Below are 13,575 nucleotides of genomic sequence, written 5' to 3'. Positions count from 1 at the left end.
GCAATAAACTTCCAATTTTCCTCCTACATCAGAAGGATCTCAGAATTCAGCTCTCAGTCTTTTATTTCTCCCAGGAGAGAAAAAGGCCTCAACATCATAGTTGAATAGTAGTTTTGAATCTTGGTCTGCGATTTTTTTTTCCAGCCTGATGGAAATCCCGTGAGGAGTACATTGTACTTGTAAAAACAGAGAGAAAGCAATGTTTGGTTAATTATCCAGATGTGTAAAAACACAATGAAATTGGATGTAGAGAAAACCTGTAATTGTGTCTTTTGCCTGAATCTCTCTTTTCTTATATGTTTCAACAACATACAGAGCCTACTTACTGTAACCTGCCATTTGGTTACACTCAAGGAAGGGAACAAGATTTCATAGCTAAAGTCCAGCTTCAATCAGCTCCTCCAGAGGAAAACAAACAGTGTCAGAGAATAATATTAAAATGGAAACAATGTCCTCTTACAGAAATTTCACATATGGTAGCAGTTACTATTGTTTAAGCTACTCTCATTTGACTACATTTCTCTGAAGTTTAGTAGGAAAAAAATAGATACACTTATACAGTCATTCTCTGCCTTGCTTCTAGGTACACATTTCATGGCAAAAAAATTCACAACTTTGTCAGTGATAATGAGCAACGGCTTTTGAAATGAGACACAGCTAAACCTGGACACAAAGTTTCACCATCCGCAGGCCTTAGTTCCTATCCTTTGCCTGGCAGGTGCAAAGAGGGAGTTGTCAACTTCAGCAATGGTACACTGAGGACCCTGAGGGTCATTCTAAGCTCCTTGCCCTGCTTGAACCCCACTTTCCCCAGCTACACAGGAGAAAAAAAAATCCTTTGAAGAATTCACTACTGGGCTGGTGAGAGCTCCTCTGTATCCCCAGAAGGAATCAAGGCGCACTGCCCTTCTGGAATCAGTCATATCATTCCCTTGTTCTCCAGCTCATCCCAGGCACAGACTACGATAGAGCTGCCACCCATTTATGGGAGAAGACCAGAGGGAACAAGACAGCTTCAATGCCTCAAAGAGAACTTTATACACACATTGAACACCCCAGGAAAGCCACAAAATCTGGTGAAAACCTCGGTGTAATGGGTACCATGTAGCAGCCAATAGGGCAAGATTAGGCTAGGGTGACCTACTTTGGCTTCATCTAGCCTAGGGTAGAATCTTATTTCCTTCAGTACCATTATTTTATCTGAAGAGAGAAGTGTGGCCTTAAAATGGTCAGTTTAGAAAATTAATGAATGAGGAAAGCTGGAATTTCAGTGTTGTGGTAATCTCTATAACTTCCTAGACATTTCTAGACCATGCGTCATCTAATTTCAAGACCACATTGCTGCAATTAAAAAAAAAAAAAAAAAGCCTTCCAACAAGAATATGACTTTATCAAAGCATCTATTTCTTTTGGAATATGGGCTTAAAAAGAAACGTGCAAAATCTACAGGCATAGACTTATAGCAAAAACATTTCGATCTATAGCCAATTTTTAGTCACATAAACTTATGCAAAAATACATGCTGCCTCCCAAATGATATATTCTTATTTTCTATTGAGAAGATACTGCTTAAAAAAAAAGGCATCATTGACAGGCATAGGTGAACAAGATGCATCCTTTTCCCACCTACTCTGAGTTCAGTGGCAATTTGGAGAAATCCAGCATGAAGCCAGGTGACTCAATGAGATGAATAAACCCTTTTGTTTAAAATGGAGACTACAGTTAATTTGACTTTTAAATAAAGAGTCCGAACACACCGGGCCACAGTCAACAAACTGAATCTTTGTTTGCTCACTGTAGATACAATTCAGAAGGATGAAGCTGCATAATAGATGTAACTTAGCATTTCTCATTTCCAACCTAAACATCTCATCTAATCAAGTACTATTTAGGTCTCTATGCTGCCTGCTCCAGCATGGTAATTCATTCCTGACAAAGCTTATAATGACTTCTGATTTACGCATATTCTTTTCCATGCAACCCTCAGTATATACGTATTGACTTGATTTGGATATGCTGTACAAAAGCCAGAGATCAAACTTGCAAACATTTCCATATGCCCCTATTCAGTTCTTTGGTTACAGCTTAAACCTTGATTTTTATAATATTAAACTCATTAAATAGTCACAAATCCATTTTCAATTCTAAAAGAAAATATTGGCAAGTGCAGATGAACATAACTGAAAATAGAGATTTGTCATAGGTTCAAGAGTTAAAACAGCTTGAATGTTATCTAATAAAATTCAGCAAGTTCCAAGCCTTGAGAAATAATTGCATTCCAAAGACTTCAAGTCCTTATATCACTTGAAACTTCCACTTACTCGATAAAACTTAATGATCAAAGCCAAGTCTTTATGATTAAAACAGTCTTGGCCAGAAAGACATTCAAGAAGCTAGGGAACTTCTTTTCTGTTTGTGTAAGGTTGATAACCTTAGAGTTTCAGCATTAAATATGGAAGGGGACGTTTGGCTCCCTTCTACACAAACAGAATCTGAAGCAGGTCCTGGAGACAGTGCAAGTTCAAGGTGAGAGCACCCAGCTTGGTGAACAAGCATTTTGGTGAACAAGGCTGCACCACTAGCTCACTTCTTCCCCACCATCTTCAGGCTCTGGAGTCTGACTGCTTAGGTTCCAATGCTGGCTCCTCCACTTTCTGGCTGGGTGACCTTGGTAAGGCATACCTAACCTCACTAAGCCTCAGTCACCTCACCTGTAAAATGGGAAGAATAATCATAGCACCTATTTTTTAAGGCAGCTGTTAGGATTAAATGAGGTAATGCATAAAACAGTGCTTAGCATGATGTCTACCATACAGTCCATTCTTAATAAATGTTCTCTAGTAAAATCTACAGATAAAATACGTGAACTAGATGTTCTTGAAGGATCCCTTCTAGCCATTAAATTTAATGATCCCAAGCCCGGGCTAATAGGATGATGGTACGGGCTTACACAGAATGCTAATAATCATAGGCCTACTTCTAGAATCGCTCTCCCACCCCACCTTGGTTGCCAACCCCACTGCATGTCACTGCTTGAAATTACCCTATTACAAATATCTATCCATCAGGTAGGCTCTCTCTTTACTCAAATGCAAACATGTTGAGAGTCCACCATATTGGGTTTAATTTATCAGATCCTTTCTATGGAACAATGAGCTGATAACAAGTCAGAATGGGGAGAGAAACAAAACAATCATGATAGGGATGGAAGAAGCCTGGAGAAATAGAAGTTTGTACACAACAGACTGAGGAGACGAAGGCTGAGGTGGGAGGATGGCCCTGGAAAACAAGGGAGGCCAAAGGAGAGTCCCGAGGGCCCGGGACATAGTGCAGGAAGAGAAGGGCAATGAAACGGAGGCGAGAAGAGCAGAAAAGATCATTACTGGGTACTGAGCTTAATACCTGGGTGATGTAATAATAGGTACAACAAATCTCTGTGACACGTTTGTCTATGTAACAAACGTTCACATGTACCCCCAAACCTAAAATAAAAATTTTTAAAAAACAAAGGGGCTGGTTGCAGTGTTTTACACCTGTAATCTCAGCACTTTGGGAGACTGAGGTGGGCAGATCACCAGGTCAGGAGTTCAAGGCCAGCCTGGCCAACATAGTGAAACCCCGTCTCTACCAAAAATACAAAAATTAGGCGGGCATGGTGGCACGTGCCTGTAATCCCAGCTACTTGGGAGGCTGAGGCAGGAGAATCACTTGAAGCTGGGAACTGGAGGCTGCAGTGAGCCGAGATCGTGATGCTGCACTCCAGCTTAGGCAACAGAATGACACTTCGTCTCAAAAAAAAAAAAAAAAAAAAAGTCGGGGTGGGGGAGGTGAAAAGATGCAAGAAAGAAATATCAGTATTTTTATTTTATCTAAAGGCAGCCTTGCATGAACTTCATTCTATAATCATCATTATGCACTGTGCTTAGTATCGAATAAAACAAACAAACATGGCTCTCGCATACTGGGAGCTTGCCACCTAACCCAATGGGCCATGATGACTTCAGTAAAGGTCGTCAGACACTGTACTTCCAACAGGGACTTCACCCATGCAGATGAAGATAAAGTAGCCCATTATGCTCCCTAATTCATTTTTAAATAGCTTCAAAGTTTTGTCTCTATTGGGTCCTCAAATAAATTATGGTTGCAAAACTGTTTTATAAAGAGAGTCTGCCCTTTTCTGCTGATGGAGAAGAGATGTCCCGTTTTAACCACAGGCCCTGCTAGTTTGGAAGCATTCCCATCCATTGCCACAACCTCCCACATGCACTGACTCTTCCCCTTAAGCGGCACATAACGACACAGGCTCAGAGAACAATGGGCGGTCCCCCTGATCGTCACCTGCCTGCCTTCCAGTGAGGGCTGTTTTGCTTTAACTTCTACCTGGGCTCACGTACAATTGAGAGGATGCTAAATGTGTCTGTGCCTCAAGAACAAGGGCAATCTCACTAATAGTTACTGGCTCAGAAAGGATAACACTTATAAAGAAAGTTAATTATGGGAATTAAATGCAGCTTGTTTCTCTTTTTGAAGTATGTTTTTTTCATGTCTTGAGGAGGGTGATTTACAGACACATTTGTCTCTTTTTAGGGAAAATTAATTCCAGTTGGTGTTCTGGGCAGAAATGAAGAGAAGGAAGAAGACAAAGCAGCGTCTCCTCTCTCCTTTGCGCTGAGGGCAGGCCCACGCCACTTTCTCTGGTGTAGCCACACCATCGTCCGCATGGCGAGGCAGAAGCCTGGGGTGGGTCCTGACACATTTTGCCGCTGCCCATATAAAAAACAAGCACAACTTCTAATGTCAACTGGTAAGCTCCATTTTTTTTTTAGACAAAGTAACTATTGCTTTTAAAAATGATTTCAAAATCATAGACATAGAGTAGAGGGGACAATGCCATATCCCAGCAATGAGTTAGCGGAGCTTCTATTAACACTTCAGCTCTTGTCTACAGGCATTAGGCTGTGTGCTTGGGAGTCATAATATATTAACCCAGCTTTTCAACATGAATGGTAATAGTAGTCATCATGTGTTGGGTACTCACCACAGTCACTAGGCTAATATCTGAGGAGGATTATCTAATTAAATACTCAAAACAACCCTATGCAGTAGGTACTATTATTATTTCCAGACTCCTTTACATCAAATCAAGGTTCTGAACAGCTGCTCCAGACCCCTTGAGCATCAGGTTCCTCTCATTCATAGCACACAAACGTGAGATATTTAGGTCTGGTGCATTTACACTGAAAAGCAGAAAACCATTCTGAATTTGTGCATTTATTTTTTGAAGATGGCTCTACAAACTGAGCAGCACTATTCCGCTTTCCTAAGAGTGTGAGAAAATGAAGAGTTTAGAAGAGAAAGGAATTTTCTTTCTTGAAAAATCTAGAAGAATTTTTTTTTTTTGGTGGTGGCAGCAGCGAGAGGGAAAATGGGTAGGTACTACGTTAAAACTGCAATTACACACAGATGCTTAAAGAGTAAGTCTAAATAACTGCATTTGAACTTCTAGTAAAGCAAAATATCCCTGTAAGTGATCTAACTGAACAACTCCTCTGATTGTTAGATGAAAAGCAGAGGCCCAGGGAGGCTGAAAGACTTTCCTGAAATCATCCAGGGAGGAGCAAAGCCAGCCCTGAGTCCCAGGGCTCCTAATGATTAATCCAGAATGCCTTCCACTTCTCTTTTCTGCCACATGGCCTTAAAACAGAAGACAACCCAGATGGGACCAACGAGACTGGAGAAACATAGCATTCTAATATTCACGACAAACCATCAAGGCATCATTATTTAGTGTTTTTTTCTTCTAGAAAGAGCAGTGCCCCCAGACTGAACGTATCCCATGTAGTTCAGGGAATAACTGACAATGGCATCTCTACCTCACATCTTCCTTCATCACTCAGAAGGCACAGGTTTCCCTAAAAGTATTCATCCTGGCAGCAAGGAAGGTAAAAAGAAAACTGTCCTCTTCTACACACATTAGGAAATTATAGGCATAAAACCACAAGGCAGATGTGAAATAACCAAGTCAAATTTTTCATCTGGGATTTGGCAGCTTTACCAAACATCATGGTTTGTATCAACATCAGCATCATGGTTAACGACATCACCACATTATTTGCAAGACAAGGCATTACACACGAAGTAGATCACTCTTCTGTAGGAGGTGGAGAATGGGCATTTTCCAAATATTTTGCCAAATAATGGGGAGTGTCACTTCCTATTCGCTTTCCTAACCTGGCTCTGAAATTGGTTAAAAGACAAGGAACAGCCAGAAATTACCAGGAGAGGTTCTAACTCATCCTGACTGCATAACTGGCTTAAAAAACCTAAAGTGTAGTATGCCAAACAGTCAGAATATCCCTTCCAAATAGCTTATAAAGAGAAAAAAGAGAGAAGAAGTTGCTAGCTCCAGTTACTTGCCATTCCCTTGGAAAAGCTCAGACCATTTTCCTCTTTCCCTCCCTGAAAGTGTACATCGCAGACATGCTTGCCAGCATCTTTACAGCCCTTCCTCTGGCATCATCACTTGGATCTTCCTCTGGAGACCACTCATCTCCTACTCTCAGGCCTTATGGTTCAGAGTATGAGGGCCCCCATCCCAGTCCCTACCCTTCCAGGGTGTGGAGTGGGCCTCAGGCACCATTCTGGCCAATCTGTATATTCCAACCACCTGGGTCCAGTTGGTGGCTCTAGGATAGGCATGAGATCCAAGTGGATCATCTGAGATTCAGGAATCTGGAGGGCAGGAATTATTGGGAAAGGGAAGTTGAATGGATACGCTATACCTGCCCTGTGATGGATGGAGAAGCGGGAGTGCCACATGAAAAGAACTTGCCTAAGAATGAAACCAGAAAAGTACAAAGCAAAGTACATAGATCAGGAGAGAATGACAGGCAGAATCCTGATGACAAAGTATGGGCAACCAGATCCAGCCACACCTGACGTTAAATCAATCAATGTCCTGTTTCACTAAAGCTGCTTTAAATAGGGTTTCTGTCACTTGCAACCAAAAGAGCCTTAACTAACACACCCTTATTTATCCTTCAAAACTTGGTTTCATTGCCATCTCCTCTGCTTGACCTTTCCTGAGGATCCCATTCTGAGGTAGCTATTGGTACCTTTCCTGTGGCTATTAGTCTTTACAGTTACTTCTCTAATTTTTTTTCTTAACTTTTTTTTCTTTTTTCAAGATTTGTGGATCAGAGATAATATTTCTCTAATTGTGCCTTTCATCTGTATTGTAATTATTAGACCTTCAGATTTAGGGCAGAGTCAACGTCTGATAAATCACTGAATTCCTAATATTTGTCCAGTGCCTCAAACATAGCAGATACTCAATATATCTGTGCTCAGTTGAATTCGATTCTAAATGTTCTTTCAGTGAACACTGGACCCTCAATGGTTTCCCATTACTCTTAGCGTAAAGTCCAAACTCTTTGCCATAGGCAGCCGGGCCCTGCAGGATCCACTGGCCTCTTTCTGCTCAGTTCCCACCACGGCAGCTCTGTGCTTTTCCTTGAACCTGCCAAGCCTGTCCCCACTGGAGAGTCTTCGCATTCATTGTTTCTTCTGCCAGGGAAGCTCTTCTTACAGATACTGCAGAAATTACCCCCACCACATCATTCAGAGTTCTGCTCGTCATCTCCTTGTCAAAGAGCCTTGCCCAGACAATCTTACCCAAAATAGCACCTCCTTCACTCTCCGGCTCTTGCCCTACTGCATCTCTTTCATGATGCTTGTCACTGCCTGATGGTACAGTACCTAGCACATATTTTAGTTATCACTGTCTGCCTCTCTAGAATGTAGGGCAGGGATTTTTTTTTTTTGTAGTTTTTCAGTGTTATTCACCATTATATTCCTAGCACCTAGAATTGCACCTATGTTCTTAAATGATTGGCTGGTACCTATTTTTAAAATAATCTTAAAAAGGATGAAAAAAGCAAACCCTAAAATTGAAACCAACAATAGACAAATGAACGTTAACTGTGTATTAAATTTTAACAGAATCACCCTTAAAAAGATAGAATTCTTTTAACTTTTAAACACAGTACTTTGATTGTAAGTGTGTAGTGAGATACAATTTAAGGATAAAAATAATTGCAGCAAAAATATTGAAAGCAATTTTGATGTTTCTTGTTGGTAATGGTACTCATGTAGTAATTCTGAAACCATTTTGGGCATATTGTAGAAGCAAGCAAAAGAGGAAACACACTGATGTCATTAGGAACCACAGCCCTCAATGTGGGAGAAGGGGTAAACAAATACGGAACAGAGAAAAGAGAAGAGAACCTCGTGGTACGGAATCAGAAGTATGGGTATTAGTATGAAGTCATTTTGTTTCCTAGCTCTGCCCACAGACACATCCCAGCAGCAATGGGCCACTTAGTGCTTAGCACTTGCTTTTTAAATGCCATTCCCCATGAAAAAGAACCAGCATTCCATGAAGAACTGACTGATTCCAAGGCTAGGACAGGGAAAGTACAAGAAGTACAAGATGCTTCTGGAACATACATTTGTGTCAAAAAGCAAGGACATGCTTGGAGGCTAATGGGGACCTGTAAAAAGGGCACAGGAGCCAGTTGAAGGGGTTTCCAGTGACCAAATTTAAAACAATGAAAGCATTTAAAACAAAACAAATTTTAACAGATCAAATAGAAATAACAGTCTGTGAATCCACAGTACTATTTTTAAAAGTAAGTAATAAGAGGAAAAGGGAAAAATTTTCCCTATGGAAGAATGCCAAGTGATATCCACAGAAAGATACATTAGAAAACTCACCATTTTATCACCCCCAGTGTAATAACTGATTCAGACAGAGATCATCAATGGATGCTAAAACTACTGGGTGGCATTTTTTGAGGGAACAGTGTTCAAATGGTCTTGAATTATTAATTAATTACAAACAGAAACAGGTGCCTTTACAATGGCAAGATCTGGCAGACACCACCTTGACAGAGGGATCCAGTTTAGCATCATGAACAGTGGGACAAACTGACTTCATGTGCCTCCTGATGTGAGGCACCAGAAAGTACACACCATCTATGTAATATTCGTGCTCAAATGTTTTGACATAACCTAAGCACTGAGGAAAAAATCCGACAAATTCAGAATATGGGACATTCTACAAAGCACCTGGCCTGGACTCTTCAAATCATCACCATGAATGACGAGGACAACAAACAAGGTAGGTGACTGAGCCTACCTAGTGCACCCATGGTAATATGAGAGCATGCATTGAGTCCTGGGATTTAAAATATGTTATGAAAGGGCCAGATGCAGTGGCTCATGCCTGTAATCCCAGCACTTTGGGAGGCTGAGGCAGGCAGATCACGAGACCTGCATAGGAGTTGGAGACCAGCTTGGCCAACATGGTGAAACCCCATCTCTACTAAAAATACAAAAATTATCCAGGCGTGGTAGCAGGTACCTGTAATCCCAGCTACTTAAGAGGCTGAGGCAGGAGAATGGCTTGAACCCGGGAGGCAGAAGTTGCAGTGAGCTGAGATCGCGCCACTGCACTCCAGCCTTCCAAATCCAAAAAGAAAAAAAGTTATGAAGGGTATTTTGATAATTGGGAGAATTTTGAATATAGGCTGAATCAATATTGATATGTATGTGTACATGTATATACATATATAGATTTTAAACGAACAAACTACACTCATAATATATGTCAGTTCTGGTGATGTTTGAAGCACACAAGGAAACGTGACTTCTACTTACCTCCCCAGTGACATAAAAGTCATTATCTTTATATTCGGGAAATATCTGGAAAAACTGAATTAGTGCACTGCAAAAAGAAGAACAAAAACAATACAAATTAATCAGAAAAATGATTCAGGACCTCTTCATGCTAGGATATCAAATCTAACCCTTTGGCAATAGGTTTCACATTTGAAATAAGATACCACTCTGCTATGAGCTCCTGTAGGACATTTTATTTACACAATACGTGTGGGCTTACTTTGATAATAAGAAGTTTGGACAAGTGGACATCAGTACTATGGGCATGTTTCCAAATCACTGAGTTACCAGTTTGGATCATCTAACTGTTGAGGGCACCTTGAGCAAATAATACAGGTTTCACATGTTACGTAGCAATTCTTGGAGGTAGTTCTGCAAACTTTATGATCCCATTAGCCCAGATTTGTGGTGAAGTGAGGGAAATCTTAGTTGCTTACCAACCCCCACTGTGGGGGACTCTGAACATTTCTGCTGGAGCTCCAAGAATGTCAGCATTTTAATAACCAAAGAACACAAAAACTGTAAGATGACTATAATTTAAAAGAAAAACAGCAAATGGCCACAGATATTGAAATAAATATACAGTAGCCTCTGGGCTAAAAAAAAGAAAAACACATTTACTAAAGAATGCCAACAGCTGGCCAGGGGCGGTGGCTCATGCCTGTAATCCCAGCACTTTGGGAGGCTGAGGCGGGCAGATAACGAGGTCAGGAGTTCGAGACCAGCCTAGCCAACATAGTGAAACCCTATCTCTACTAAAATCAGCCAGGCATGGTGGTGTGCACCTGTAGTCCTAGCTACTTGGGAGGCTGAGACAGGAGAATCGCTTCAACCTGGGAGGCTGAGGTTGCAGTGAGCTGAGATTGCACCACTGCACTCCAGCCTAGGCAACAGAGTAAGACCCTGTCTCAAAAAAAAAAAAAAAAAGAATGCCAATAGCCACTTCAGTGATGAAATAGATTTTAACAGACTCAAGGAGTGATTTCATAGTAAGCAAGAAGACAGTGGATTTTTAAATGATTCTTTACTTGAACAAAATATTTCCAAAAAAGGGAAAACAAAAACTTGTGAAACTCAGTAGCTCTATGAGTGTTTTGACCCAGACTGCAGTGCCTGCGAAGCTAGGGCAGGTTTTTGGCCCAGCTTCCTGCTGAGACACTAAAAGCCATGAACCATTCAGGGAAGATGAAAGGCAAGGAGGCTCTGAAAACCCAGGAGGATGGCGAAGTTCAAGGGTTACAAAGAGGCAAAATTGGGTCATTACAATCACCATGATCCTAGCTATAATTAATTTTCAAAGGCTGCATAAAAATTCACCATGAAACACTACTGTAGAGTTTTGTTGTATTTCTGTATTCATTATTTATAGCGGCCTTTATAGCAACTAAATCTGAGAAGCTGTATTTTATAGCTTCTATGTTTGTGCTGGCAATAAGCTGGCTTTAGAACACAGATAAAAATAGGCATTCATTCTCCACCCTTCCCTCTCCAACCTTCAGGCTAAAATCTACTTCCTTTTCTCTCTTCCTACTTGTTGGAATGGCAATAGATAATTTAGCATAGTAAATCTCAATTAAGTCTTTGGCTTTAGCTTAAAGCTTATTTCCTTGTAGTATTTGCTGGAGAGTCATTAGGGTTGCTGGATTTAGCAAATGAAAACATAAGACATGGTTTAATTTTGAATTTCAGATAAATAACAAATAATGGCTTAGCATAAGTATGTTCCAAATATTGCATGGAATATACTCACATTAAAATGTTATTTGTTGTTTATCTGAAATTGAAATTTAACTGGGCATTTTGTGTTTTATCTGACAGTCTTATTTGGAGATAATCTCCCAGGTTACTTCTATCTTGAAAATGGCAGGATTCTCCAGCTCAAGTTTCCAAGGCAAGGCTCCACTTGAGGAAATTATCATCAAGTTTCATTTCACAGTTTTGATTTCACAGCCAAAAAATTGGCTATTTTTTTTAAAGCAAGCACTTGGTAGCATGGTAGCACTCTCTTTTCTGAAAAGAGAGTGAAGAATGAAAAAAGTAAATTTAGTAAATTAGATTTGCATATGCCATTTGCTCATTTAACTGTATTTTAGTCAAGAACTCTTCTTATTACATGGTGAGCATCTTCTAGAAAATAAAATCTAGCATCAAGCCCAAATAAAATTACAAATTTTAGAAGCAAAACTGCTAAACATATATATATATATATATAATACGTAAGTGGCCAGCTGCGGTGGCTCACGCCGTGGGAGGCCGAGGCGGGTGGATCATGAGGTCAAGAGATTGAGACCATTCTGGCCAATGTGGTGAAACCCCGTCTCTACTAAAAATACAAAAATTATCTGGGTGTGGTGGTGGGTGCCTGTAGTCCCGGCTACTCAGGAGGCTGAGGCAGAATTGCTTGAGCCTGGGAGGTAGAGGTGGCAGTGAGCCGAGATCACGCCACTGCACTCCAGTCTGGTGACAGAGTGAGAGTCAGTCTCAAAAATAATAATACATAAGCGTTGTGTTCACACGTGCACACTCCATGCATTTATTCAGGTACAAGAGCTACATGGCACAAGAAGCATGCTTCTTCCTGGTGATTCCACTTGGCCACCTTGCTGGCATTGTGCCAAGGACTTGTCTAATAAACAGAATTTTAGTTGAGGGCTCTCTGCTCGCAAAAATGTATATTAAAGGACCAAAAAGAGAAACAGAGATTGCAAGGAAGAATGACTACAAGAAAATTATTCCTCAGATAAGTTTTTAAACAGAGATCAGGTGGATGCAGGGCAGAAAAGGTGAGTGGACATGATCATGCATTGTAGACCCAAAGACAGCACTGGAATCTGGTCAGTTCTAATGGACTGAGAAGCATAATCATAAACACAAGCAACATTCAGGATAATCGAGTTTCAGGTAATCTAAGCAAAAGCTCCATACCAACCAAAGCCAAGCAAAGTGTACCTACAGTCACTGGCAGTGGACATGAGGTAGGAGGTGGGACTCAAATAGAGAGGTGGGGCTTGGATGCTGGATCAAACTGAGGACTAGCTAAGACAGGGCCTGGGCAGAAGCAGCTTTCCATAAGACACGCCTATCAGTGGGCCATGTCAGTTTACCATCGTGACGGCAACAACCCAGCGTTACCACCCCTTTCCATGGCAATGACCCAAAGACACAAAAGCTACTATCCATTCCCTAGAAAATTCTGCATGAACCAACCCTTAATCTGCATGTAATTAAAAGTGGGTTTAAATATGACTGCAAAATTGCCCTAAGTTGCTCCTCTGACTAGGCAGTAGCCCTGCAGGAGTAGACATGGAGCTGTAACACTGCCCCTTCAATAAAACTGTTTTCTTCTACCTCCATCTCACCTTGAATTCTCTTTTTTTGTTTTTTTTTTTTAAATTGAGACAGTTTCGCTCTTGTTGTCCACGCTGGAGTGCAATGGTATGATCTCAGCTCACCGCAACCTCTGCCTCCCAGGTTCAAGCGATTCTCCTGCCACAGCCTCCTGAGTAGCAGGGATTACAGGCATGCACCACCAAGAAGAGGTAATTTTTCTATTTTTAGTAGAGACAGGGTTTCTCCATGTTGGTCAGGCTGGTCTGGAACTCCTGACCTCAGGTGATCTGCCTGCCTCGGCCTCCCAAAGTGCTGGGATTACAGGTGTGAGCCACCACACCCGGCCACCCTTGAATTCTTTTCTGGGCAAAGCCAAAACCCCTCACAGGCTAAGCCCCACTTTGGAGCTCACCTGCCCTGCACTGGACCAACACAAGCTCAGCAACAGGAATCCTGGCAGTGCTGCTCTGTTGGAGCCGGTGAGGGGAGCCCTCTTTTGCATTC

General features: G+C 41.3%; 1 protein-coding gene across 17 annotated transcripts in view; it reads right to left on the bottom strand.

Moving 5' to 3' along the window:
- The window catches only part of CPVL (carboxypeptidase vitellogenic like), a 205,306-nt gene that overhangs the window by 86,027 nt on the left and 105,704 nt on the right, over nucleotides 1–13,575 (bottom strand). For all 17 annotated transcript variants that reach the window (XM_065542167.2, XM_074035303.1, XM_065542165.2 and 14 more), the window contains one exon: nucleotides 9,721–9,787. In XM_065542167.2, coding sequence (XP_065398239.1) covers nucleotides 9,721–9,787 — 67 coding nt within the window. The remainder of the gene's footprint in view (nucleotides 1–9,720; nucleotides 9,788–13,575) is intronic.

Source organism: Macaca fascicularis, chromosome 3 (genome assembly GCF_037993035.2).
Source record: "Macaca fascicularis isolate 582-1 chromosome 3, T2T-MFA8v1.1".
Classification (NCBI taxonomy): domain Eukaryota; kingdom Metazoa; phylum Chordata; class Mammalia; order Primates; family Cercopithecidae; genus Macaca; species Macaca fascicularis.
Note: the sequence above shows the minus strand (reverse complement) of the source record. Positions and strands in the feature narration are given on the sequence as shown.